This window comes from Athene cunicularia (assembly GCF_003259725.1).
Source record: "Athene cunicularia isolate RWA chromosome 18 unlocalized genomic scaffold, athCun1 chr18_part1, whole genome shotgun sequence".
In the NCBI taxonomy this organism is placed as follows: Eukaryota; Metazoa; Chordata; class Aves; order Strigiformes; family Strigidae; genus Athene; species Athene cunicularia.
The window spans coordinates 9,640,973-9,664,996 of NW_020799123.1; the positions used below are offsets into that span (position 1 = coordinate 9,640,973).

Below are 24,024 nucleotides of genomic sequence, written 5' to 3' on the forward strand. Positions count from 1 at the left end.
CAATAACATCAATGTGTCAGAAGTATCTGGCACAGTCCTATGGCTGAAGGTTGGGTTTTTTTTGGGTGTACATGATTATTACAAGGGTATATAAAAAAAACCCTGGCTTTGTTTCTCTTTTCCCAAGAATAAATCTTATCCTGTTCTCACTGTGATCGGCAGTGCAGAGCTGAAAGAATTAATCTTGCAACTTGGTTTCATACGACTGGTTCCATTTAAGCAGCATCCTCAAGATGCTCTGAAAGATTAACACATTAAATGCCTGCAGTGCTGTTGCCATTTACGCAACCAAAGCATGCATTTACTAAGCGTTCACTTGTGTCCTGGGTGCAGCAAAAGAAGTAGATTAGGGGGCTATCATATCTCAATAGACCTGAAGCACAGTTCAGTCTTATAGAATCGATTGTATGTCATACATAGGTCTGTAACAGGAGACAGCATTCAGTTAAAATAATCTGATCTCATTTGCACACTATCTTTTAAACATTATTTTGCAGTTTGCAGTTTAATGGCGTTCAGTCCACGTAGCACAGATACTATCTTATTACTCTGGTATACTGGAGTAGTGTTATATATCAGGAATGGGATGAAAAGGCTATTTTTAGAGATGCTGATCTTGCATTTAATAGGGAGTTTAAATAATCATGCACCAGCATGTCTTTTCCATTCTACACCATTGTATTGTGTAGTGCATGCTCAAATACAGTTGGAACAATTAAGTATTAGTTTGAATCTGAAAAAGAGCACAACAAATATGGTATCTCAGTGCAGAATTTAGCAGAGGTTGATAAACAGCATGCTTAGAACACGCAGAAAACTCTAAGATGAATGATACCAGCAAGTGAAAACAGAGAAAGAATATGAGGACTGGCTGTTGTGGGAGAGCTCTGCTGCCAAGCTTGAAGAGTGAGCACTTTTGCCCAAACATCTGTATTACTAAAGTAAACAATCACATCTTTGGTCTCTGAAGTGAGTGAGTGGTTCTTCCTATCAGGAAAAAGCAAATTTATCCCTTTCTTCCTCAGTCTGCTTCTCATTCAGCTAAAGCAGAGAAGCTAGAGCATAGCGTAAACATGTCTCATGGCTTTTATTCACTCTTAGCTACTTGCAACTTTTTGTATATTTAGCAGCTGAAAGGTTTAGCAGCTTTCAACACAAGGGCATGACGATATCACAGTTCTCCAGATGACACAGAATGATTGAAGTGTGCATTTGGGTGTTGGAAATAAGTTTCACTGGATTTTTCTCCTTCAAGGCTGCAGAGACATGTGCCTTAACATCATCCTATGACATCTGGTTGCTGTTACCACAGAACTACAGGTAGAAGGCCAAAGTTATCTGGGCATCACTATTCTCATTTCTCTGTTTACTGTGCCACAAAACCCAGGATGGTCTCTAGGCCTCTCCAGAGTAAGGGACTACATCTATGGTGGTCTCTCTTCCTTCTCTATCACAAGTGAATTGCAGCTTTAACCCTTCAACCAGTTCCTTTATAAAGGAGAATATTCCCGTGCTTTCTGTTCTCTCCATTATCCTACTCTGTGGCTAACCTCAAATGGCTCTCAGTGAACTTGGACTCTGTAACATGAAGATTCACAGCAGGCTGCCTTCTGCTCAGAGCCACAGCTCCAGCCGGGAGCCCTGCTCCGCACAGACCTCACGGGGTAGGAAGGGCAAGCGCACAAGAGGATCCCAGGGGAAGAAGGGCTGTGATGAGCAACGGCATGGTTGCCACAGCATCATCCGGATTAAGGAGTGTTACTGGCATCAAACTGTCATGCACACCAAACACAACCTGCTCTTATGTTCACAGGTGCCAGTATCAGGGAGTAGCAACGTGCCCAGAGTCGCTCCCAAAACATAACCATAGAGGCCAGACAGTTTATTACCTCTGTGAGGATCAAGCGTTGATACTTCAACTTCAGTGTACTCCACATCAGCACTCTCAAGGTCAGGTCCTGCCCCAAAAATATCAAGAAGATGTTTCTTTGTAGGACTGCATGCTCCATTTGAGCTGTGGGCCTGATCCTGCTACCACTGAAATTAATGGACTTTGATGGGCGCAGGATCAGGCCCTACTCACGGCAGGTGTGAGTTACTCTGCTGAGAGTTGTAAGGCCAACCCATTCCTAAGGGTCATCCCAATCTGAATGGCACTAGACCAACTCAAACCAGATTTCTGAAACTCTGTGAAGTGCAAATTATGCCTAAAATTCTCACTTCAAGTTAACACCTTCAAAAGTGGCACAATACAAATGGAGCAGGGAATTATCTGAGACTCCCCTATATTCCTGTTCCAGCTCCTCTTTTCTATTCCTCTCCCTGCTATTACTTTTTCCTTCTTTTTTAGAGCTGCTATGGCAGGACACTTCCCATTCTCCACTTTCCTCACATTTAAAGCCTTCTCTAAGTCTTTCATGGCTTCCCTCATCACCTCTCATACTCTCAATTTCTGCTTTGCCAATAAGCAATTTTTATGTTGCCCTCCAAGCTCTCCACAGAACATCTACAATGTTAACCCACCTTCCTCCTCAAAATGCTTCTCTGCCACAGTATTCACAGAAAACCTCACAACGATCAGACACCTGATTTACTAAGACTACTAGCTGACAAGTAGTGGCTACCTGGATACAACAGACATAAGAAACAGCTGTCGCTTTCTACTCTGTCTTTTCCTTAGGGTGGAGATGGTTTTCTACTAGATTTCTGTAAAAGTTGGAAGGAACCACAACGGTCATCCAGACTGGAATCCTGCAGAACTGCTTGTGGAATTTTTAGAACAGAAATTAGAGAAAGATCTAGTGGTTAGAACAGCAAAATTCTGGAGCAGCCTTCAAATGGTGTTGGTGAAAGAAGGAAAAAAAAAAAAAAAAGCTGAACAAACCAAAGTTTTTAAGGTGGCATTAGTTACTAACAAAGTTTAAATTGCAAGCTTCCTACAATCAATACAGCCTTATCTTCCTATGTTTCTGTTGTCTGTATGTTTGTTTTGCATGAGCAAGTCTCTCAAGTTCTAATTTGACTTATTCAGGCCACAACAGAGTAACTTCCATGCACCGAATATAAGCTCCTTCCATTTGCTTGCTGAAGTAAAAGCTATTGTCACACAAACGCAGAAGAGATACTGTTATTTTTAGAGCTATATGAATAATAGACTTGGTTTTCACATCTGGTAGAGAGATCTGCAATAGCCTAGCTCATTTTAATGAAGCTGCCCAACACACAGTAGGTAAGGATTGAACCCATTTATTTTTGGCACACAGGCAGATCATTAGACTAGAGCCTGTTTCATCTGAAACAGGTAGGATACTGTTGCAATGGAAAAAACAAGAGTCACTGAGCTAGAATTTCCAAGTTTTCCTGTAGAATTAACTTAGTGCAGCACCTTTCTCTTAGTGTTGTGGTACGATGCTGCCTTGCACACTCAGAACTGCATCAAAGAATTATCAGTCAGAAATTCCTGACACCTAATGTTGCATATAGGGTTATGCAGGAGCCTGGTTCCATGCTCTGGATTAATTTCAGCATAATTTTGATCTTTAGTTACACTAGATGCTTTTCTAACTGTCTTTCACCTCATGGTCCAATAGACAATCAAGTCAAAATGTACTATAAGCCATCAGAAACTGCATCTAACCCATGAGAATACTTTCACATCAATATAAAACAAAAATATGTGGGAGAAAGGATGCTTTCAGGTGGCAATACCCAGCATATTTAAGTACTATTTTTTGACTAAATATCTTTAAAACACCAGTCTTGAAGAATACAGTGTGCTAGATGATGCAGCACCTGATAACACATTTTAATGGATATATATATATATTTAGCCTACATGGTGTCTCAAGGTATTTGGCAGGTTATTTTATTCAGATTTCACAGCAGATTATTTTTAGGTTTAATGCTTAAATATTTCAAGATTGCAGAAATGAAGAAAAGACAGGGAAGTAAAAGAAGCAGAATTCTACAGAATTATTATTTTCTTATATTTCTGAATGTTTGTTGTATAGGAATTAAAACTTTGAGTCTAAGTTATATTTTTACACCATCCTTCATTAGATGGCCTGGAATCCAGCACAACTAATTACATTTCGTAATGCAGCTGGTAAATGAGGCCTATCACTGTCATTCTGTGCGTAAGGAAAATGTCATTTTGCTCAGCAAAAGAGTCTTCCCCACTATCAAAGAGAAAAAGGAAGGGACTGGACCTATCAAATCCTGATTGCTACCGTTAGAAAACATCACAATTTTCAGTCATAAAATAATTAAAAAACCTATTGTTTAAGTATGAAATTACCTTTAGTCTCATCTGTTGTTTTCATGTGATTTTCACTATCTTCAATGTAACCTGATCCTAAAAGATCAAAGCAAAAGTTGATCTGACAAAATATTTATTATAGCCAACCAAATAAATGAGTTATACACCTGTAACTCCTATTGTGATTATGCTTATTTACACAATAAATTCTACTTTTAGTGTCACACCTAAGACATTCATATAACACAGGTGGGAAGAATGTGGCTTTTAAAATTATCAGCTAAAAAACACCCAAGGGGTAATTTTGTATCAAATACTCTGAATAACACCTCCACCTATCTCTGTAAAGTGCATCACGATCCTGGAAGGAAAGGTGCCCAGTCACGGCAAGTTAACATCTCTATACTGTGACCACCTCACAGGACCAAGTGCCACAACTCAAATTTCCTCTCTGAAATAATTTCCTTGCACCTGTGTCAAAACTGTCAAAACCAGAAAGTAATTTTACTTTTACCGTGATTTCTCCATCTATAATATTGTTAACTGATTGCCTGGTGGAAGTGTCTTGAGCAGACTCATAAACCAATCTGTAGAAGATGTACTCATAAAAAAAACGTACAAAGCAAAATGATAGAAGATACTTGGAAGAATGTTATTGGTATTCCCCAAAACCCTGGGTCCTATCCAAACAGCAACAATATAAGTCCAAAACTTTAAATAAATGTTTAATTAAGCCAACTCACTAATAGTCTTACAGCAAAGTATCCTACCTGAGTAGTAGTCTCCATCATTGTGCTGTCCTGTCAGTTTTTCACTTGTCAAGTTTGTAGCCAAGGCAGAACTGAAAAGCAAACCAATAAAAGTAGATGTAATTATCCCAAACCAGTCAATAAAAACAACTTGATGCTATGCCACGATCAGTCATTGTCTGTGCTGACCACCACACATTCTTAACTACTGAAGCTAATAAAAATTTTGCCTTTGTCCTTAAGAGAAGCACAAGCAAACTTTAAGGTCAAAAACGTTCCCCTCTTGCAACTCTTAAAGAAGAGCTCTCTATTTTTAATTCCATATCTAAATGCATTCAAATGCAAGCCTGACATTCCTCTATTTCTTTTAGCTGGCCTTTTTTTTACTATTTTTAGAGTATTTCCCCATCCTGTTGTTGTGTTAGCAGGTGATACATGAAGCACAACCATCTATTGTCTGCAGGTGTGTGCCATAATAAACTATATTCATAGGGTGGAAGGCCTCCAGCCCTTTTGTCATGATTTAATCCCAACCAGCAACTAAGTTCCATGCAGCCACTCGCTCACTCCTCCCCCCTCCCAGTGGGAGGAGAATAGAAAAAAAAAAAATTGCAGGTTGAGATAAGAACAGTTTAATAACTAACATAAAATAGAATAACAACAATAATTTAAAAAATAGTAATGAAAGGGGAATATAACAAAAAGAGAGAGGAATAAAACCCAAGAAAAGACAAGTGATGCACAATGCAACTGCTGAGCACCCACTGACTGGTGCCTGAGCAGTGATCCACCCCTCCCAGCCCACTCCCCCCAGTTTCTGTCCTGAGCATGACATTCTGTGGTATGGAATAGCCCTTTGGCTAGTGCGGGTCAGCTCTCCTGGCCATGCTCCCTCCCAGCTTCTCGTGCAACTGCTTGCTGGCAGAGCTTGGGAAACTGAAAAATCCTTAATTTAGGATAAGCGCTACTTAGCAACAACTAAACCATCAGTGTGTTATCAACATTATTCTCACACTAAACCCAAAACACAGCACTGTACCAGCTACTGGGAAGAAAATTAACTCTATCCCAGCTGAAACCAGGACAATATCCACCCCTTATTCGATACCATTTATGTCATGCCCAGGTCCCACCCTTTCCAGTACATCCCAGTTAATCACCACCACCCTTCTTGTTTCTTAATATATACACACAGTTATCATTCCCACAGTCTATGGGCCATCCCTATAAATGTCTGTTGAGTTCATTCAGTTCATGACTTTGGGCTCCATCTGTCGTAACTGTCTGGGCAGGAGGGATGGTGTGAAGTCCGCTCAGTTGGCCAGCCAGGATGGGGCACGGTGCGGCAGGCCGGTGACGCCGGGCGCAGCAGCAGGATGGCGTGCAGCGCTGGACTGTTACATGCTGAAGTCAGTTCTGGTTCCAGCACTACTGCACTTTGCTCAGTTTTATCAAAGTTCATTTTTCATTAATCTAAGTGATTCTTACTGTAATACCTTGGATATAGCATATAACAATTATAGTAATGATGGCATACAGTGGCAGGGTTATATAGCAATTAACATCGTAAAATTTATTGGCTATTCTCACCTAAAATCAAATCCCCTTGAAGCACACATAGGACTTCCCTGTCCTTCTGTGTCACCCACCAAGTACACCCGGGTCCTTGAGCAAAAGCAATCCCTCGATTGGGTTTGCCTTTGCCTGAGCAGGAATAACCTAGCCTGTTTTCCCTAGCATATTTTTTGTGTACTACAGGACCTTTATCCCATTCTACAGTACATAAAAGTTCCAACTGGGCAAGGCCAGCTCAACTGACAGATACTCTAGCGTTGGCTAACCAGCTGGCTTTTGCTAAACGTGTATCCTAGTGTTTGAAGGTCCCAGCACCCATTGCTCTCCGTGTAGCCTTTAACAGTCCATTGGATGGTTTGATTTTCCCAGAGGCTGGCGCATGGTGGGGGATGTGATACACTCAATGCCATACGCTTTGGCCCTGGTGTCTACGAGGTGCTTTCAGAAATGAGTCCCGTTGTCTGACTCAGTTCTTTCTGGGGTGTCATGTCATTACGAGACTCACTTTCCAAGGCCCAGGATAGTGTTCTGGGCAGCGGCATGGGGCACAGGATATGTTTCCAGCCATCCAGTGGCTTCTTCCACCATTGTAAGCTCATGGCATGTGCCTTGGCAGGTTTGTGGGAGTGTGATACAGTCAGGCTGCCAGGTCTCCCCATATTTATATTTGAGCCACTGTCCTCCACACCACAGAAGCTTTTCACATTCATGGATTACCTGTGCAATAGTGTCCATGGTCAGGTCCACCCCTCGATCACAAGCCCATCTAATATGTTGCATCTCCTTCCTGATGGCTTGAGGTATTATGGGCCCACCAAGCCATAAATAATTCACCCTTATGTTGCCAATCCAGATCTACGTGAGGCACTTCAGCTTTAGCAGCCTGATCCACCTGCTTGGCTGTTTTGATGTTCTTCAGTAGCCCGACTCTTGGGTACATGAGCATCTACATGGTGCACTTTCACAACCAGGTTCTCTAGCCAGGCAGCAATATCTTGCCACAATGTGGCAGCCCAGGTGGGTTTACCTCTTTGTTGCCAGTTAATCTGCTTCCACTGCTGCACCCACAGAGCATTTGCCACCATCCGTGAATCCGTACAGAGAAAATGTACTGGCCATTTTTCTTGTTCAGCAATGTCTGAAACCAGCTGAAAGGCTTTCACTTCTACAAACTGACTCAATTCACCTTCTCCTTCCACAGTTTCTGCAGCTTGTTGCAGGGGATTCCATACAGCTGCCTTCCACCTCTGATGCCTTCCTACAATGTGACAGGATCCATCAGTACACAGGGCATATTCCCTCTAATTTTCTGGAAGTTTATTATACAGTGGGGCCTCTTCAGCTACATCAGCCCCTCTTCTGGCAACATTCCAAAACCTTTGCCCTCTCGCCAGTCCATGATCACTTCTAAAATTCCTGGGTGACTAGAATTTCCTTTTCAAATCCATTGTGTGATCAGTGAAACCCACATACTCCACACAGCATCAGTTGTACGATGTGTAGAAGGAACCTTCCCTTTGAACACCCAGCCCAGCACCAGCAATCAGGGTGTTAATAGGAATTCTGTCTCAGTACCAACCACTTCTGGGGCAGTTCAAACACCTTCATATGCTGCTAATATCATCTTTCCAGTTGGAGTATGGAGAGTTTTAGATCCTTGATATCCCCGACTCCAAAAGCCCAGGGGTTGACCTCAGGTCTCCTCTCTCGGCAGGTGACAATGGTGTGCTCCGTACAAACTTCTGCCATGTGAGTTGTGTGCATTGAACTTCATCTGGATCTGTGGGTAACTGCGCATTGTCCAGGTCATAATAAACCATCTCCCATATGGCTAATTCCCTCAAGTATTGGATACTCCTCTCCATAGGGGTTCACTTCCCTGGTTGACATACATCTTCCTTGAAGGGTCACCTCCAGAGGCTGAGGGCTTCTATCTTTTTTCCAATTGCTTTGTCAATGCCTCCTTCCCTAGACAGGGATCTCAGCTGCTTGGCTTCCTTACCCTCAAATTCCAAGCTACTGGCCCTGTTATCCCAACATCAGAGCAGCCAAATGATAATGTGATCACCTGGACAACAGCTGAAATCTTTTCACGTACCTCACAGGTCACTCGGGGATAAGGATCAGAACCTCTGGTTCTGCCTCTTCCTCCTGTTCTCACGATGACCCTGATTCATCTTCATCCCTCACTATGTGAACTGATTTTTTATATCTCTTCTTCTGTAGAGGGGCAACTGATAGTGGCACTGGTTGATTCTCTGGTACAGCTGTATCACCTATTGCTGGAGTCTGAGTAGCCACAGTGCCTGTTACTGGGGTCCGAGTAGCCACAGTGCTTGCCATGGAGGTTAGAGTAGCCAGAGTGTCTGTTGCCAGGGTCTGAGGAGCTGCAATACCTGTCACAGGGGTTGATCTTTGGGTGGTATTCTGAAATAGTTGTTTAACCCTAAACAGGACCCGAACCACAGTCAGGGTTACTAGCAAAAGGACCATTTCAACATCCCAAGGATATTTAAAATTTTCAAATGCTATTTTAATTAGCCTGGTCAAGAAGGGGAAGATGTGGGAAGAGGTCTCCTCTATAGGCTGGCTTTCCCAGAAGAGGTAAAAGGTGTACTTATTAATAGTTTCCAATAGATGGCTCCCAAAGTACAGAGGTGACAAGCAGTACTGAGTACAAATACCAGGTTATTTTCATGACGAGCAATTCTATCATATCATAAACCAGTGTTGCAAAGAACAACAACATGATAACTTTAGCCCAGTTCCCACTGACAATGAACAGCACAACAGGGAGCATATAGTGCAAGTAAGGTATTACATAATGCAACTTTAAAAACAATCACACCAGCTCCGAGAGCAAACGACCTTGTGACCAGTGACTATTAAACCAACATAATGAATACTTCTAACAAATTTGGTTTAATACACTCTGATCAGATCTGTTGTTATCTCAACCCTTCAAGCCTCACGCGAGGTGCCAAAAAGGACCGTCGTGGTTTAACCCCAGCCAGCAACTAAGCACCAGGCAGCCACTTGCTCCCTCCTCCCAGTGGGATGGGGAGAATAGAAAAAAAAGTAAAAATTGCGGGATGAGATAAGAACAGTTTAATAACATAAAAGAATAACAATAATTTAAAATGCAATATTAACACTAACAGTAATGAAAATTAATATAACAAAAAGAGAGAGAAATGAAACCCAAGAAAAGGCAAGTGATGCACAATGCAATTGCTCACCACCCACTGACCAATGTCCAAGCAGTGATCCACCCCTCCCAGCCCACTCCCCCCAGTTTCTGTCCTGAGCATGACATTCTGTGGTATGGAATAGCCCTTTGGCTAGTGCGGGTCAGCTCTCCTGGCCATGCTCCCTCCCAGCTTCTTGTGCAACTGCTTGCTGGCAGAGCTTGGGAAACTGAAAAATCCTTAATTTAGGATAAGCGCTACTTAGCAACAACTAAACCATCAGTGTGTTATCAACATTATTCTCACACTAAACCCAAAACACAGCACTGTACCAGCTACTGGGAAGAAAATTAACTCTATCCCAGCTGAAACAAGGACATCTTTAAAGAGAAATACTTCACCATTACCATAAAGCAAGCCATCTTACCCAGACATCTCCATGGATGGTCCTTTAGCTTGACAGAGAAAAATAAAAACATCTATTAATAGATTGCACAAATAAAAGAATTTAAAAGTAAAAATCAAAACAAAAATATAATGATTATCTACCCAAGTCAGAATAATTTCTCTTGGCTATCACAAAATTAATTACCTACTGTCCTACATCCTGCTTATCACTGAGGTCCCTTAAATATCTTTTTCAGAGATCCTAAGTTCCCAAACCCCAGACTTAGCCTGGCCAGTTTAAGCAGTCTGGGACATCCAGATACTCCAAATTTTCTCAAATACTTTGCAATGTACTGCATATCACAGGATAAACCAGATTTACTTATTTTATAAAAGAACAAGATCTGAAAGAATACCTTAATGATAAAAGACAAATCACTAAGTGAAATTGTATTACAGCATGGTGAGAAAAAAAAACCCCAAACATAACTCCACAACCTAATAATCTTAAATTTGTTTCATGAGGACTAGAGAAGTTACACCTGAGTTGGGATCCCAAATCAAATTGTCATAGCTCTACAAGGGATCAAAAAACTCCTCAGGCCTTGTCTGCCTCTACCTTGCACCGGACTGAATCCCAGACCTAGGACCGCATCAGAACAGCGTGATTCTGGCCTTTTCTTCACTCCTGCCTTCCCAGCACCATTAGATAGATGCTCCCATTCTGCCCAATACACTTGGAAAGCTTCAACATACTTGCAGTTTAATTTGGACCACCCACCATTTTAAAGTAGATTTTTAGTTTTTTAATTTATATTTGGTCACCTCCTGAAGCCTCAACCCCACAAGCCCTTTGGGTCCTGAAACAAATGCATGTTAAACTGTAATACATTTGTTACCAAACAAATAGAAGGGGACCATTCATTACCCTTTTTCTTCTTACACAAAAACCACCATGAAGCGAAAGTTACTGCTCCTGCGATAGGTATTAGGACAGACGCAGCAATGACTCCTTTCTGCCAAACCGCTAAGATGACTGAAAATAAGAAAGACATGTTTGAGAGTACGTACAGTGCCGGGTCATCATTACCAACTTCTGCAGTTCCTGACCTTTCATTTTACTACAAATTGGCCTTCTTACACTCTGGGGAAGAACTTTAAGGAGACTTGCATGTGAAGTTCACTAGTGAGCCTCTCCTTTGTGACTGAAAACAGTACAACAGGTTGCTTTTAGCTTGCATCTGGCTCCTTTGGCTTCTGAGCACCCCTTAAACTTTTTAATGTAATTTAGATAATCTCTGTTTATAAATGTTTATAAACTCCTGACAATGGTGGAACAAAAACAAGTAAGGGAGTTCTACTGAGTAACATTCCGTATAACATGACCTCACCTGTCATAATAGCATGCAGCTTATCATAAAATTTAGCTTACCACTGATGGTGATCGGATGACTTTTCACATCCACATTAGCTCGATTAGAAGCCATGCAGTAATATGTCCCCGTGTCCTGCCTGTTCATTGCTTTCTTGCGCCACACTATTCTGTCTGCGTTTTCACTTGTTTCAAACAGAAGAACTTCGTGGTCAGTTTTTCTAAAAATCCTGAAGTGGATTGGCCAAGATCCTTCTTTCACAGAGCAGAGGAAAGCAGTCTCATGGCCATCCTCCACTTCTCCATACGGAATACTGCCCAAGCTGGCACTTGTGATTGGTACTACAGAGGAAGGCACAAAGAAAATCAACATTAGCACTATTAGAAATAACTTAGATGATCAAATATTGTAGAAATACTTGCTTTAATGCTTAGTTAAACAGAGGTTGAATAAACAGTATTAATATTTCTGATCAGTCGCTGCCAGACAGCATCCTCTAGTACGTATTTTTATACACCCAGAAACAGAGAGAGAGCACCATAAAGAAACAAAGCAGACACAGAAGGAAACTATCTCCATTGTACAGAAGTCAGTCAGCCTCTTTTCTTAAACTCCTTTGGATGCCCCTCAGACCCCAACCTCCAGATTATTTAATTTTCAGAAATAATCAGTCAGCAGTTCAATAGTGTAAATAACTACAGTTCAATTTATATAGTTATGCAGAGTTATGCTATTTTATGCTAACTATATCTTTCTTGTACCATTTAACGTACAACAGTGAATATCAGCAGCTAATGGATCAAAGGCACAAGCAAGTCCCCATTCTAATGGTTAGAGATTACAGCAAACACAATGAGAGAAGTCAGTTTGCATTTGAACAACTTGTAAGAAATGCAGTTATTAGCCAAAATACAGTTTTTAAGTTTGCTGTTTACAAATTAAGTATATTAGTGTATACAGAGCTAGCGTAGGAGCAGATGAGCATCAGCACTCACAATCATCTGGGGAAGAAAACATACATACATTCTGCAATATAAGGCATGTAGAATGTTAGTAGCTTCACAAAATATTTTGGGTATGTAGCATCTGTTTTGCTAAAAATCACTAAACAAAATTTCTCTGGAAATACAATAAATGTGTTTGGGGCAGGGTCATGGAAGACACAAAGCAGATGTAAAGGAGGAGTCTTTAAGGCAACACTGATACAGAAGAAGGAGGAAACCAAATCTGATAGGAAAAGCTGCTTGCTAGTCATGAGAGCTGTATTTGTATTAGATAGGAAGCAGGAAACAGAATTAAGATGTGGATTACTACAGCTGATCCCATCACAGAGAGAACTGCTCTATGAAACATAAGTATTTTTTGAGATCTGGTACAGACAAAAAAGACAGAATACAGAGAATTCGAAGTCAACACCTCAGGAGTGGTGGGCTGCAGAAGGCTGGCTCACCAAGCTCCAAAATGGGACCTTCTATTCAGAACTTCCAAACAGTGTCACTATACAACCCCTGCTCTAACAGCTGGGATACACTAGTTCCAGTAAAGAAATACCCACTTGTTAGTGGACTAAGATTATGCTTTGTACTTATTTGTTACTTGTTATTTCAAATTATCTTGACTTTCAATCTCACTGGATAAATCTCTTCAGGCTTTCATCATTCAACTTCTCTCTAGTGTTAGCAACCCACACCCTGGTGGAACTGATGAACTTAAGCTCCAGTCCTACTCCTACAGTCTAGGCAAATGCAAATACTGTATTTAAAGACCTGTTTGGGGGCTCAGAGAGTAGAGAGCATGTCCTTCAACTCTGCAGTAACCCAAGTGACTCAGAAGAGATGTAATCATCTGGATGTATCTGTTCTAGCCATACACATCTCAATGTCAAAGCTCAGAGAAAAACCAGCCTGTTAACCACAAGTTTGTCTTATTAAAACCAACACAGTTTGGGTTCAAGCCAGGACACAAAACTGAAAACTCCTTAGTAGAGAGAAATTCTCTCTTCTTTTCAATAGGTCAAGAACAGACTTCTGCCCTGGTCCTGGACTACTTTGCTGTAATCAGGTTAGGTAAACCTAAAATACTGCTGATCCATTCAAGAAAAGTAGCAAGGAGTCAAGGATACGGGTTAAAATGGCTCTACAAGTGGATTTGCCATCTCCAATTCCCTTACAGTCCCAAAGAACTCCGTTTTTTTTTTCCAATAGCTGTATGCAGTTACTATCTGCTCAAACAACGTCGACATAGGTGCCAACAACATTCACAGGATACACAGCTCTACTTATCTTTCACCACATATTGCCAAACCTCTACCAAAGTAGTCCGTTTTTTACATCAGACTGACAAAACTGACCAACTCTGAACCAAGTAAGGTAGAGGTGACGCTACCGAGCAGATAGATATTTTGAAGATGTTACAAGCAAATGATTATTTCCTTTAATAACAGGTCAATACCTATAATTAGTTGGTTTCTTCTGTAGATTAAAAATAGTTTCAGGTCCTCCAGTAGCAGCAGCCATAATCAGTGCTTTATTTCTACTTGGGTAGGAGACTAGTATTTCTGCTTGCCTCATTCACTATTAAAAATGAACCTCAACAAGACAGTATCTGTCAACATGAAGCCTGCAACTGTTTGGGACCTTCATTGGGCTTCAGTGTGCCTCCTCAAACAGCTACTCCATTCTCTACCATTATCCTAGATTTTCAAATTAAATTCAAGGTACAATCCATATCTTGGGTACAGGATATCCAAGAAATTTCCTTAAGGCCTACTATGAAACCTCTTGTTAACAAGTTCTTTGGGTACACAGGGAACTGCTTGTGATGGGGACAGAACATATCTAAATCAGTGACAGAATTTTCTTGAGCCAAACATTTGATCTAAACCAGGAACTGTCCCATGAAACCTCATTACCATCTGCTTTGAGTGCACCAAACAAATCTCCAGAAACACAATATACTGCTTAAAAAATCCTACCAAGACAAACCCTTACACACATGACAGGGGAAACCACACACATGTTTTAAGAGTTATCAGTCCTAACACCTGTCTTACATGCCTACTACAGAATTATTATATGTTTCGGTTTCTCTTCATATCTGTCAAATAGCACATTTGCAAATCACAGCGCTTTCATTTGCAATCCCCTTCTTGGAGTACTGCTACGATTCCCAGAGCTCATCAGACACCATGCTTTCTTCTGTGGACTTCCAATTCATCTTATTTTTAAAGCTTCAGCTACCATCTTCCCTCACGGGCAGAGGAATTTTCCTTTTCTACTGCACACATATTTGTGTGAAGAGATCAGAGACTTTGCTCGTCTACAGTAACTCCTAATTGCTAATAAGGCATAATAATAGTCTCACTTTCAGAGCTACTCGGCAACTGCAGCTTCTGGTGTTGAACATATGCTCAGTGCCTCTGAAAACTGCAACTAATAACAGAGGTATTTAGAGGGATTATTAAAAGTGCAGATTTACATCTTTTACAAGGAATCTAGTTAGCTCAATTATTTTAGTGAGTAAAAGCGTAGACTAACTTCAGTATCATTACGCATACATTTAATCCTGTCCTATGAAAATCAAACGTGAAGAAAATGGATCTGGTCCTGAAATTTTTAATCATTAATTTTACTAAAACAGTTTTTAACATTAAAATAAACTTAAACGTAGTTGATTCACATTCCTATCGGGATTTTTACTTTAGTGACAAATAGTCAGTGAGACAGATGTCCAACTATTTTTAATTCGAGTCAGCAAAAATCTGTAAACTTTTCACATCTATTTTGCTTAGTCCATCATTTGCTAGTACAGTTTCAGAAGTCAAAATATGACATTAGACGAGAAGAATTAAACAGACTTACCTATTACCGTGATGTTTAGAATATTGCTAGTTTTCATACCACTGGAGTGATTATTTCTAGCATCACATTTGTATCCTTTTTTGTCATTTTGTCTAATATTTTCATCCAAGAACATAGCGTATGTGTCATTAGTCACTATTGTCTTAACTTCATTTCCTTTGTGGAATCTGAATGTTATTGGCGGTGTTCCCATCGCTGAACGACAGATTAACCGTAGAGGCTTCCCTAACACCACCTCCGGTAAACCACTGACAACAGAAAGAGTTGGCTTGGAGACTGGAGCTAAAAGGAGAATAAAGAAAACAAACTGTTTCAAATTACACCACATAAGGCTGAAAGATACAATATTATTTTATAGAAAGCATATAAACATACAATATTTAGCTAGTTTGCCTATATTGGGAAGCTCTTCCTCACTGATAGAATGGAAGCAGAGGGTGACTTGAACAAAACAATAATATAGATAATAGAATATATGTGACTTAGAATAAAATAGCATACAAGAAGAATATAAAGGAAAGCAACAAAAGGATCAGTGACCCAGCTATGGATCATCCAAAATTCAGAACTAGCTCCACCCAAGGAGTAAATGTAGAACAAAAATATTACAGGTACCATTGCATGTATTACCTGAGATGGATCCTGCAGCACCTAATCAGGAACCTCTGTTTCTGCAGCACAGGGAATCACAACCCAGTTAATCCCCCTTTACAGACTTGAGAACCGACTGTGCTTGTTCCAAGAGAGAGGGAAGGAAACTAGCGTGTTTATAATTAGCGTGCTGGTGAGGGGATTGTATTGATAGCAAAAAACTTGGCTGTTCTGGAGCAGAGCTATCCAGATGACCTCTGCCTCCCATGGCTTTCTGCCTGGAGGGTCAGAGGGAGGGATTCAAGGCAGACACTGACAGAGTTTCAGATCAAACTGATGAGTGAAAGGTTTGCAGAACATTCCCAGCTCCTGCAAATGGTAATGAATGAGAATTTATCTGGCACCTAGCAGAATCAAGGGAACAGAAGGAAGACGTGCTTAGTCCCTTCTCCTAGGGCCAGCCCTGGAAAAGTCTGACTTGGTTAGATCATGACAGGCCAAATCCTCTACAGTAAAAATGACAAGCACACCTCACAGAAGTTAATACTGCAAGAACTAATAGACACCCTGCTAGTTCATGGACTAGAGACTGATTCTGTGAACAGATGAACTTATAAATAAGCTTATGGTTTGTTTTTTTGACCCACCATTGAGATCTAAGCCTCTGTATCAACTCACCATAAATGTTTACCATTACAGGGTTGCTCTCCTTGACTATTCCTTTTACTTCAGCTTTACAGATAAAGGATCCAGTATCATTCACATTAACTCTCATTGTTAAGTTTCTAGAATTTTTCAGTGAGATGTCTCCATTTGAATTTTTCCGTAATATAGAGAAGTTAGCTTTCCGAAAACCACTAATGCTGCAACTCAAAGTTAATTCTTTATTTTCATCCAGGTTACTCCTAGAAGCAGACAATATTGGCTTGGGGAATAATTCTGCAAGATAAAAAGAGAACAAGTTAATTCAAACTGAGCCTAGAAGAGTATGACTATCTATCTCAACGGATATAGGACAAAGGCTATACTGAAAGTTTACAGTCAAGGAAAAAACAATCATGTTATTTTAAAATAATAATATTTTCAGGGAAAAAAGAAAATATATTTTAAATAATTAAATTATTAATTCACTGAGTAAACTCTAAGATGAACAGAGGTGTTACCTGACACAACCACATTCAGTTTGGTGGTTTTAGATGCTCTCCCTTGCTCCACCTTACACAGGTATTCACCACTGTCCTCTAGAGTAGCTACTGCAGAGTATTTCAAAATTTTCTCATCTTGTACACTCTTCAGTATTGTTTTGTTTTTCTGGAGTATGATTTCAATGTCACGCATTCGGGCTACCACAGTTGAACATTCAAACTGTATTCTGTCTCCTTCTGTAACATTACTGGAGGGCTTGGCATTCAGAGTAGGCTTTATAAACGGTTCTGCAAGAGAATACACATAAACTCATGACCCAACTTTTTAATTGCAGCAAGCAAACAAACGTAAATAGAAAAACTAAGCAACTTACCCTTGACTGTAACAAGTGTTCTGTTGCTGTGTTCTGAGCTTTCAAATTCGAGTAATACACTTCTCTTCCCAAAGCAATCGAAATATAAAATATTATCTCCCTCTTCAACAGAAAATGTCACTTCAGAAAAATTTCTATATGGTTCATACACATGTTTTTCTTTAGGTGTTGAATTCATCTTTATCTTCCGGAAAAAGAAATGTAAAGGAGGTACTTCTTCTGGCAGCTCACAACGTAATTTCACAACTTCACCCTCTAAAACTTCTTTTTCCTCAGCAGTCAGTATTGGCTTGGTCATTCCTTAGAACAGAAAACAAGAAATAGAACATTGCATAATGCTGAAATAAACACTATCTCTGATGACTATGGTAGTGGTTTATGCTAATGAGCAGTGCAGTAATTCGCAAGAACTGAGCTTTTGAAGAGAGCTCCTTGGATGTGTGGGTGCGTGCCAAGGCACCTTCAGAAGAAAAAAAAAAATGTTCCTCCAAAGGGCAATACCATTTCAATACAATGTGTGAAGTGTGAAATTTGATGTTTTGAAGGTAAGACCACTTCCTCCTCAGTGTTTCCTACTGCCACTCAGAAATGAGCAAGCAAAGAAACTAAATGTCTTGGCAACTTCTGTACCTAGAGGTGCAGGCCTCTGAAGAAAAATTACAGGCCTTGCACAACTCTCTAATTATTTAATGCTGAACAAATTCTTTCCAAGTTCCTTTTCCAAGGGAAAAAATGTCACTTGCAGTCAAGAGCACATGGCTAGAAGGGGTATAAATGGAGGTGGGCCCTGTTCTCATAACAGATGGAAGAACAAGACTGATACAACATTGCTGCAGAAGCAGTCCACAGATGATGCTAGCTTTGGCAACGGCTGTCACAGGTGAGAATCTCTACGCATTATTTCCAGGTTTTCCAGTAATCTACCTGCTCCCCATCATGTTTATGATCTACAGGCACAAGCTTTCACCAATAATACTTCCTTTAGTCTAGGGAACAGCGGCTCAGGACAGAAGGGATGGTGGCACAGGAGGCACAGATTGTATTCCTGACTATCAGCGACCTGCCACGTAGCCTCGGGATTGTGATTTCATTTCTGTGCATTAACGTGAAGATTTACTCCTGAACTCTTGTAAAGTACTGTGATGTCTATGGATAAAAAAAACTCACTTTGCAAAATATCCTATTTAGCACTGACTGTTCTCTTTTTGTATCTTAGAAAAGTGCCATACTTAAAGGAATACTCACCTGTTACCCAAACGTGTAAGGAGTTACTAGACTTTGTCTTTCCACCTGCTTCCACGGTACATTCATACTCTCCTGTATCTGAAGATCTAGCCACAGGTATTTCATATTGTGCATCTTCTCTGTCTGATATGGACATGAACACAGGCTTGCCATTCTTAAAAATTGTAAAGTTATGCTTCAGCTGGAAATCGGTACTTTTGCTAATATCAGCATGGCAGAAAACTGACATACGAGCTCCATTCTTTACTTTGACAGATGGCCGAATCTTGATTTCAACTGTGTTGAAAGTAAATACTTGATGGAAAAAAATTTTAAAAAAAAGAGTTATAATTATTTTCAGTTAGTCCAACATAATACTGTTATCTCAAGCTGCTACATTTTAATTGCAAAAATTAATTCATTGTACCCTAGTAGCAGTTGTTCTCATTTTTGTGGTCAGATCTCACAGATGTTGACAGTGGTAGTAGCTTTACACTGCACAGATAAACTAGAGGCAGCTACTGGTTGTCACAGCTCACACTATCCATCTGCTCAGCCTTCGCCTTGGGGGACTGAGAGAATGATTAATTTGGCCATCTTCAGACCAAATCTACTAAATTCCCTAGAAGAAACAGAGGACACTGGGATAAGTTTGCAGCTACTTAGTTTTCCTTATTTCTTGTGGTTTGTTGTCTTCAGCTCTAATTGGCAGAAGATCTGAGAGGTGAACAAAGTTTTGTATTTAGGCTTTGAATAAACTGAGAAATAACAGTAAAACCCTGCTTAGAGTCGTATTAAGCCCAGCTCCAATCACTGGAGTTATCCTGGTATTTTTTTATATGAAAGTAAGGTTAAGGTTATGTCATTCAGAAAATTCTACTTTAAACATGTAACTCACAAGCTTGGGATAATCTTAAATCTCTAGTTTAGGGTAACTAGACCATAACAGAAGATATATGGGGTCAAGTTCTGCAAGCAAACATGTACATGCCGAAAGCAGTCATATTCTCAAGAGTCCTTAGGATTCATACCCTGATTAATTCAAATACAGAATGATACGCAAAAGCAATATTTCCAATTAATTTATAATTTAGATATGTTAGTCCCTGAAAAAATATACCAAATACAATATTCCGATTAAAAACAATTAGAAATTGATAAGCACTTTAAGAAATAAAGTTTATAGATTTAATATATATAGTGCTTCTGTGTTTATAACCACAGCAATGATTAATGATTTGTAGCTTAAAAATTTATAATTATTAGAATCCTGGTGTAATTAATATTTTTATTCACACTGCTAGATTAACAAGTGTAGAGAAAGATTTATGAGTTCATTCACTTTCCCTTCCTTTAGAACTTACAGCTTTTGGGTACGTCTGTTTTGGCTAGGATTTCTATTAGAAATTTGCTACTAGAACAGGAAAACTTTCCTGCATCTAAAGAAGTCCCTTGCCACATACACTTACCAGCTATTTATAAATTGTCCTTGCTGGAGAGTTTGGAGCATAAAATCAATGCAAAAATTGTGAATTTTTTTTGCATGTGAATAGACTATGTGACAGCAAGAAGCAAACATTTCTCCCTCGTGATGGAAAGAAGGAAGCATGCAGGGTGTCTGTGCTGGAAGTCAGCAAGATGATAATGTAAAAAGTAAACGCATTCCTTTCAGAACACAAGTTTTGTACTCTGCTCAGACGTGATCTTTTCTTTTGCAAGAAAAAAAGCAAGAGAGAGTGCCCTTAACATATTCTAAAATATTATCCTACCTCCTTGCTTGTGGGCATGAGAGGGCTTTTTAAAGACCAAAACAAAATGCTAGTAATTAAATTTCTTCTCCCATCTCTTCTCTTGTATGCCTCAGTAAGCAATTTACTCTAGGACAGATTTCACCAAAACATTTATTAAAGTATGGGTAGCACATCTCTCATTTAAAGACTATACCTAGAAACAGCGCCAAACCTTTTTTTTATGACACGGCCAAATTTTGTACTGAACTATAGTACAGCAAATCCAGATAAACTCTGTTATGGACGTATACCAACAACAGAAGAATCAGTTAAATTATTTTCAATTTGTATGTGAAAAAACCCTATCATTACCTACCTCTCTCTTGAGTGTAAAGTTCTGAACCTGGAAAAAAATGAAAATAAATGTTATTTTCAAAGCTTACTGACTGAGAGACAGTAATGGGAAACAGTAAAAAGCCCCAACAAACCCCAAACAAACCAGAAACACATGTACCCACCCAGATATTTAGTTATCAAACTTACACTGCAAGAAAATCACCAGAAGAGCAAGATACATCTCGTTCCTGAAGAACTGACACTTAATTCCAAAATACAACAATATTCATCATCAGGGCTGATACCTCCAGGTTCCAAAAAGAAGTTATGTTTTTTCTATTGTTGTTTTATGGAAACAGATAAAATTTTGCCATTAAAATTTGTAAGTTTTCCCAGATCTTCAACAGAAACTGGCTAGATCAAGTAATCGTTCCCATTACTGGAAACTGGAAGTGGCAAACAATGAGAATCTATCTGCTGCTCACAAGCAGATTACTGTTCAGGAAGTGACTGGACTTTTCCTGAGGGCGCCACCAAATGCGTTTGCTTTGTTTAATTTCTTAAGGTGTATTAAAAAAACAAGAAGTTCCAATGACATTTATCCTGCAGTTCCTGTCAATACCGGTATTTTTAAGTCACGATTAACCATTTACGAATACAACTTACGGTCGCTATTTGATCTCAGCAGATCCCTGAGCAAGTATTTCCCTTCATCCTGACATGGAGAACTCTGTCAGAGAATATATGTACATAATTATTTATTTTTTCCCTTTCCTCCACTTCCAGGTGGCAAAGAGCAGCTTTACTGTAGGCTGCATAATAAATTTAAATTATCTCAGAAGCCATAGCTACTGTTGGACCTCTCACACTACCACCATACATGAAAAACATGGAACCGCACAAGACTTTTATTTTATGTAGTTGGGACAGTGCAAAACTCATACACAACTGTAAAACTTAAACCCCACAAGAAAAGAACCAGTTGGAGTTTCATTTCTCAGCAGAAATCAGAAGCTGCACTGGCACAATCTGAAATCGAGAATACGCTGGAGCAAGAGTAAAATCTGCTAATAGCTTGACTGTTTGAATTCAGGCATACCTGAAAGACCTGTTGACCTTTTCTGCATTGTTTAGTTTTTTGCAATGGTATAGGTAGCCTGGCAATATGACCACCAACCTAAATCAGGGATGATTAATTCTGCATCTAAAACACTGAAAGAAGAAGTTGCGCAACTGTGATTAGAGGAGGAGAAGCTGCAAAACATTCTATTTCAGCATTTTTCCCTCAATTTCCACTGGTATAAATGTCTACCTAAGATACAGTAAGGAACCGATATGAAATTCAGAATACATGAATTACTCAACTTCCTTTAAGAAAATGGAAGGGTTTTTTTCTGATTATGGATAAAAGCCTAAAGAATGTAAAAACCCTAAAGAAACCCTAAACACAGTAAACCTGTAGCCATCAGCTTTGATTAGGGTGGAATTGTTCTGAAGAAGAATAGTTGTGAAGTAAAATGTAATCATTATCCAAAGTCTCATTATCAGGATCAGTTTCTTGATATTCAAATGGGGAGGGGATGGAAGAGATGGGCAGAACAAGGAAACCAAGAGGATTAGAGAGATATTTTCTTGTCCCTATCTCTCCTTTTCTACTTTCCTTACTTTGGGACTATCATTTTTGTATGAACAGGCTTTTAATCTTAAAGAATCTGACAATGCAGAAGTGGCAGATTTAAGCACCAATTTTGTTTTTCCAGAAAAAGTTTACTCTGTAACTTCCAGGAATTCAATGTTCAGTACCTTTCAGTTGTTCAGCATATTCCTTTCTTGGTTTCTCAGTCCACTTTTATGTCAGACTTAAGTCATTCCACTTGAGCCCTAACACTGACTCAGCCTATAGGCTTGATAAAGTGAATTGAAATCACGCCCTTCAAAAAGTGCTCGAGTTGGGTGTCCCAGAACTCCTTAAGTAGCAATTTAGTTATTCTTGAAAATCGAGTGCTTGACTCATAACCCCTTACTTTCTTTCCTTTGTAGACAGTTAATGCTTTCCTTTACTTCCAGCAACATTTTCCAGGCTTGTTAAAACATTGCTTAAAACAATACTACATACATTCACAGACGTCTATAAATGAGACACACAGTTCTCATAAGCTTCAATGCTTATATGAAAAAAAATTTTTTTTTTCTCCCGGGGTCAATGAAAACCGTATTTTTTTTTCCCAAAAAAACAATAGTTTGAAAACTATAAGTGCACTTTAATGTTTGTCTTACACATATAAGCATGGTATTTTGCAAAAGGAAACAGGAGGGAAACACTCATCCGTTTAACAATGTATTGGCAATATGAACAAGCACCTATCTAGCTGTTTTGCAGGGAGGGAGTACAGAATGGCACAATAGTTGTAGCAATTAATGACTAAGAAGTAAGCTGGTTAACCAGCAATAGTATTTGTTCTGCTTAATCCAGTCTGTTTGAAATACACCACCAACAAAGGACTGATGGTTTGGCCAGTTGCCAACAATGGTCTCCAGAGCCAGGTAAAGGAAAAGAGGAGGAGGACATATGGCAGGTGGAGAACAAAGGTAGATCAACTTTTGCCATTGATAACAAAAAATAGGAAGGAAGGAAGGAGGGAAGGAAGGAAGGAGATTTCCCCCTTCCCCTTTTCCCCATAAAATAATTCAGCAGGATGTACAAAGCCCAGCAAAACCACACCAGTCTTTCCCACAGAGGGGACAAAGGCTCTCAGCCACAGAGAGGGAAGAAGAAAGCAAGTGAAGGCAAATATCCTTCAGAGTGAACCAATATGGTTAAGTTCAGAACCAGGCTAGTTACAAACTGAGGTGGAAAGGCCAGTTTTTAGGATGAACTAGGTCAGGAGTAAGGTTTAATGGTGCCAAAACCTGAGGCTGTTGTGAGATGTCACTCCCAATGAAGGATGTTCCATAAAATCTCACAGGCCAATTAGACTGTCTTGATAAATCCTCCGCGTTGCCCTGGAGAGTAAAATCTAGCTGGTATTCACCAAAATCCAAGAAGTAAATTAAACTGCAGGAATTTAAGCCAAAATATCATGAAACTTGGGAGAAAAGCATTTCAAATGCAAGAGAATGACTTGGGACCATCTTATACTGTTAAACTGAAAATCAGATTAACTTCAAGAGTTTAAACTTCAAACTACCTGTGTCAGTAATACAGCTGCATATTTCCCTAAGTCATCTTATTCT

The 24,024-nt window shown here is 39.7% G+C and overlaps 1 protein-coding gene across 10 annotated transcripts in view; it reads right to left on the reverse strand.

The window, feature by feature from the left end:
- Window positions 1-21,275, reverse strand: part of PECAM1 (platelet and endothelial cell adhesion molecule 1) — a 38,708-nt gene extending 17,433 nt beyond the window's left edge. For 5 of the 10 annotated variants that reach the window (XM_026861063.1, XM_026861061.1, XM_026861057.1 and 2 more), the window contains exons 1-13: window positions 20,998-21,275; window positions 20,831-20,857; window positions 18,746-19,039; window positions 17,501-17,800; window positions 17,145-17,414; window positions 16,660-16,920; window positions 15,391-15,672; window positions 11,590-11,871; window positions 11,086-11,193; window positions 10,198-10,225; window positions 5,029-5,099; window positions 4,298-4,354; window positions 1,890-1,958 (exon numbers count right to left, since the gene is read on the reverse strand). In XM_026861063.1, coding sequence (XP_026716864.1) covers window positions 1,890-1,958; window positions 4,298-4,354; window positions 5,029-5,099; window positions 10,198-10,225; window positions 11,086-11,193; window positions 11,590-11,871; window positions 15,391-15,672; window positions 16,660-16,920; window positions 17,145-17,414; window positions 17,501-17,800; window positions 18,746-19,039; window positions 20,831-20,857; window positions 20,998-21,031 — 2,083 coding nt within the window. In that variant the 5' untranslated portion in view covers window positions 21,032-21,275. The remainder of the gene's footprint in view (window positions 1-1,889; window positions 1,959-4,297; window positions 4,355-5,028; window positions 5,100-10,197; window positions 10,226-11,085; window positions 11,194-11,589; window positions 11,872-15,390; window positions 15,673-16,659; window positions 16,921-17,144; window positions 17,415-17,500; window positions 17,801-18,745; window positions 19,040-20,830; window positions 20,858-20,997) is intronic. The other 5 variants (XM_026861066.1, XM_026861065.1, XM_026861064.1 and 2 more) reach the window with 1 other exon arrangement.
- Between the last annotated feature and the right edge of the window lie 2,749 nt (window positions 21,276-24,024).